Below are 5,510 nucleotides of genomic sequence, written 5' to 3'. Positions count from 1 at the left end.
ATAATAATATTTAGTAATAACAACAATAATTAAAAAAACATTTTAATATAACATATAATCATATTTTCTACATTCTTGACTAGCTCTAAATACACAATACAATAGATAATGTATAAAAATGCTCATACTTTGTTAGAGGAAGCATTGACTGTAAACACTTTGCTGAAGACGAATATCAACCACTGTGGATTCAGTATGATTATATCATTGAGGAGGCTGTCTGGTGTATCAAGTTTACCATAATAGACAATGTTTCCAAGGTCATGATATAAATGCAATGAAGCAAACACAAGTTCTCTTTTGATGATACCACTATTCGCAGCTAGATCTTTTACCTAAAATTGACAAATTTACATAAATATATAATTGAGAATCTAATGGATTTGAATGAAGATTTTTTATCACATAAAGTGTACCATACCAACTTTGTACCATAAGCTTTGCTAAGATACATACTCTAAGGCCAAAAAAAAAAATGGCCAAATAAAAAAAAAAAAGTTTGTTTGCCCTCCCCACCTGCCCCTAACTCACTGGAAAAAATAGGGGCGGAAAGACAAAAAGAAAAGTGAAACAAATTGAAATGCTTATAAACATTAATAGGCCTATATAATTTGCAAATAGATTAATTTACATCTACACATTACTAATGCACCCTCCCAGTTTATATAAATATCATGATGCATAACTAACCTGGCAACTATATAATTAATTAATACTGTACTTGCCTCTGCGAAGTTAATTTGGTTTTTGCCCAACTGCTCAATCGCACGCCAAAAGTGAAGCCACTTTATGGGGAATCTTTCCTCCAAGTACTTCTCTAGCTTAGCAACCTTGGTGATGTGGTCCCTTAGATTAACAATAGCTTCATCCAGGGGTGCCCTAAGGCTGTTGTCAATTGCATAGTACACTTTCACTACATGGCCCCGGTATAGTTTTCCTTTTAATGCCTCCCTAATTACTGCAAACTTCTCTTTTGCCTGGAAAACAGAATAAAGATGGAAGAAAATGATACAGCATGCAAATATGCCAGCCAGCAGTACTGTACATAAAAAAGAACTACACTATACTATGTGTGTGTCAGTGGTGGCGCCAGCCTGGGGGGGGGGGGGGCATTTGCCCACCCGTCGGACAGGCCTGGACACCTCTGTCGTCCAATGCAAGACTAGGTCGTCTGACCAAAAATGTAAAAAGTAATAATTTGCCTATCAAAATAACAATCAAAATAACATTGTTTTGACTGCCAATCCCTAATATTGTGGTCTAAAACCACATTTGAACCACACTAAGTCATAAAAACTCTCCCTATGGACCATAAAAGGGAGATTTTGATTCCAGGCCGTCGACCGAGACTTTGTCTGCAATTGGCTCTGACCCTCTGTTGGCAAATTTCTGGTGCCACAGCTGGTGTGTGCCCTGATTATCAGCACAGCTGAAATGGCTATATACTAACATTATTAATTAAATGAGGCTTAAATATTATGTTGTAGTTGTTTTACATGTTGTGTCTTCACCGCTGTCTTTCTACCTTCTAGCAAGATTACGTAAAAACTAATGAATGGAGCATCATGACCAGGGGAGTGCCAGATATTTGCCGACGAGGGGTCCAACGGAGGAGTCAGATGGAAAATGCCCACCCTGCCCCTCCCCCAACCCATCCTCGCTGGCGCCACTGGTGATCATAACACTCAGTGAAATTGTACATAATTATTCAACAAAAGAGATTTTTAATCCTAGCATAAAAGAAAATAGCACCATGGACTGCCTGCGTATTGTTTCAATGCAAATTATAATCAGAATTATTCATTCATTCTGATGGTATACTTTATTTAAAATTTCACCAACATGCAAATAAAAACAATACAAAGATTCACAGATTTTCTGTTGTGATTTACTATACAGGTATAGTACTGTGTTAATATACAAAATGTGGAATTTCGAAAGGGCATGCTATACAGTATGAAATTGCTCAGGTTAGAGCAGCCATCACCAAATTTATAGGGAACCTTCTTAAATAATGTTAGAGATATTATGATGTGTAAGCTTCCTTATAAGTTTGGCGATGGGTGCTCTAGATGCATTATGATGTAATGGCCCTGTCACATAGTAGCGAATAGAGCTAACATATATTTCTAGCATACTGATTTCTTTACTCAAAATGACATGCTCAATAACACTCAAATTATTGGCAATAAACGAACATCCTTCAAATAAGGAATGAATGCTGATTGTACAACTAGCGTCCATATTATTAAATGACAGCGCATTATTAGCGTCCGCCCAACGAATGTTGAGTTTACATAACAAATGTTCGTCAAGCACATTATATGGACGCCTTGTGAAATTTGATATAGTTCGGTATACTTTATGTATTCGTTGGTCATTCGTTACCGATTTGTTAGACGAACACCATGCATACGTTATACATTCACTATAGCAAAGTTTCAGATGGGTTTGACGTATTTGGACGAACAACGAACGACATGCCAAACGTTCAAACAGCGAGTGCTCCCCGTATACATAGTGTATTAAGCACAACATTGTAACAAGTTCAAAATTTTGAACATGTCCAAAATTTAAAATTGAACCCACCGTACTTCTGCAAACCCTAACAAACGGATAAAACGTACTTCAAACGTGTCGCAAACAAATGTCAACCTACGCGAACGTAAACCAAAATTTCCATAAACATCGGCATACATTCACTCTATTCGCTACAGTGTGACAGGGGCTTTAGAAGAAAAAATATATTAATATATTTTATATTTAACTTTAAACTTCATATAAATCTATAAATTTTTATGGTTGATTTGGGGAGTTAGCATTTATTACTGAAGTTATAGAGCTATTTAAAATGACACTAAAACCAACTCAATACTATACTTACTGAGATACGGTCAATAAAACGCGCAAGGTATCACTGAGTAGGTCAAATTTGTTAGCACGCAACTCACTAATTAGGGGGTCTAGAGCTAACATTTTTCATTTCTAATATAATAGGGTGAATTTAAATTTTGCAGAGATTATGACCTCTGTTAGCAGATACAAAAGAAATAAAGTTCCGTTAAATTTAAAGAATCTTTTGAGGGCTTTCTATTTATTTTATTAGATTTTATTTAACTTAAACTAAATTGATGTTAAAAGTTTGATGTAGCACGACCGTCTAGCAAGAAATGAGGATTTCCCTAGAGCTGACTAGCAGAAAAATATGTTGTTTCATTGTGGTAGCCAGAAGTTTACACGCATTTCCAAATGTTTTTTGTTTAGTAATTGGCCGAAAAAGATAAAATTTCTTTATTTGAACATTAATGTCAGTGTTTCAAAAAAATTAAAAACTTAACATTATAGGAACGGTTTGGAGCTTAAAAGTAGGTGCGGCTTATACACAGGTGACACAAAAAAATTGTGATATTTCGCGTCCTAATTTGGGGGGGGGGGCGGCTGGGCGGCTTATACACAGGTGTAGCTTATACACCGGAATATACGGTAATGCTTTTAAAACTCGTCAATGGATTTTCGCACTCAGTCAGAGTGTTGGTCGCCAAGGTGCTTACAGTACTTCACTGAACATATTCAGGGCTGTATTCACTGTCTTAAAAATAAAAAAATTTAAATTTAAAAAAATTTTTTTTTTTTTCTCGATTAAAATTATATTACTTGCATGAATGATTCTCTTATCTTGAAATAAAGAACAGTAGTCACACATAGGCTAGTATTCGTGTCTTTTTTAAAACAAGATACCTGTAGGTACGCACATATTTTCATAAGCAATCAAATCTAAGTCGGCTAATTGTTAAGTTGCATTACCCAAATCGATCATTTTGGCTCTCTAAACCGCACGAATCCCTGTGTTTCAAGAGTTTCGCCCTGCACTCTGAAACCCATCCCCCTCCCGGTCCTTCGACCCTCGCTCGGTTGGCCCTTCGCGCCAAAGTATACACACATTAAACCCACCCTAAAAATTGTAACACAACCCTCAGTTTTCAATAGCTACATCCCTGATTGCGGTAATGTTATAAATTACATGTATATTTTAAACTTCAAAAAGAGGAATCAGTAAGTGTGAACAAAGTTTTCACAATTAGGATCGGCAGCAGAAAAAAATTTGCAAAAGTTTGTTTTATTATTGAAATATGTCCAAATTACCTTTAAGATTTAATACAATATCAAAAATCTACTCTATTCAATATGGCTACCACTCAAAGTTTTTGGGGTTTATAAATTCAATAATAATGTTTTGATGTCTTTAAATACCACCAGTGGAAGTTTACTGCCATACCTAAGCTACTATCTAAGTAGCTATTTGATTTCTATCATTAATTGCATATTACATATTATCCTTACAAAAGAATGTGGCCTAAAGGAAAAACCCAAGAGAGTAATGCTGCAATCATTAGAACTTGTGAAGTCGGTATTTCCCAGTTCACAACTTACAACTTCATCTCATCGGTGAACTTGAAAACACAAGTTGTGAACTGAAGTAGAATTTTCTTAGTGTGTAAAATGGCGGATGTAACACAAACTATGCACAATGAGCATAGGTATTTATTGCATTTTGTTTATTAAGTAATATTACTTCAGATAAAAAAGAGTGTTGTTTGTATGTTTTATTTGCAACCCAACATATTTATTGCAATTTGTTTAAGTAATATTATTTCAGATTAAAAAAACAAAGGTTTTTTGTATGTTTATTTCCGAACACATTTCCGAACACATTGCACAAAACTAAATTTATGATTGTTGGTACTACTCACATTTGTAAAGATATTTTCCTTGTCCACAAAGAGTGGAATCATTTAAATATTTGGGTGTAATTTTATATCGCATCAAAAGTATCAAAACGAATTGGTATTAAACGTCGCATCACCAAACACTTACTATGATTGCAAACGCGCTTGTGATGCCATTTTTTATTACTGTTGTTGCGTTTGGTCGCATTGCAATATACAATATTTAAATACTCTGCAAATTTTACTAAATAGACTAGGTAGAATTGTACTTTCGGTTAATATAATGATTCCTATAAATGAAATAATGAACATATTTAAATGAAGTAAACGCAATGAAAGATGGAGAAATCAGTAACTCATAATTATTTATAAGTGTATGCACCATCATATCTTTTGTCTATGCTTGTCTTTAATGAAAATGAATGAAATAACCTACCAGGAAAACTGCAACCAATATGAGTTTGGATATTTTCAAAACTGCTATGTCTTAGACTTAGGTGTAATTTTGCCCTACCTGACGTGGAAATGTACTGAATACTCAGTACATTTGAAAAAAATTGCGAAAAAAATTGCAAGTTCTCGGGTGGGACTCCAACCCACGATCTACAGATCACTAGCCTGGCATCATACTGCTAGACCACCGAGCTTGCGTCTTATGGCAAGGGTTGAATTCGAGTCCAAGTAAGCAGAGGGTACTGCAGTGTTGATAGTAGTTGTTATTATCATGATGGAATAATAGAAAATAACTGGATTTGCGTCAGGAGAAACATGTATAGGTGTAAT

At 35.0% G+C, this 5,510-nt stretch overlaps 1 protein-coding gene across 1 annotated transcript in view; it reads right to left on the bottom strand.

Moving 5' to 3' along the window:
• Window positions 1-331: 331 nt before the first annotated feature.
• LOC117106072 (cyclic GMP-binding protein C-like) overlaps window positions 332-5,510 on the bottom strand; it is a 9,908-nt gene continuing 4,729 nt past the window's right edge. The window contains exons 4-5 of the mRNA XM_033247408.1: window positions 691-977; window positions 332-335 (exon numbers count right to left, since the gene is read on the bottom strand). Of these exons, the coding sequence (XP_033103299.1) occupies window positions 332-335; window positions 691-977 (291 nt within the window). The remainder of the gene's footprint in view (window positions 336-690; window positions 978-5,510) is intronic.

This window comes from Anneissia japonica, unplaced genomic scaffold (genome assembly GCF_011630105.1).
Source record: "Anneissia japonica isolate Jap-2015-1 unplaced genomic scaffold, ASM1163010v1 scaffold287931_len176634_cov123, whole genome shotgun sequence".
Classification (NCBI taxonomy): Eukaryota; Metazoa; Echinodermata; class Crinoidea; order Comatulida; family Comatulidae; genus Anneissia; species Anneissia japonica.
Note: the sequence above shows the minus strand (reverse complement) of the source record. Positions and strands in the feature narration are given on the sequence as shown.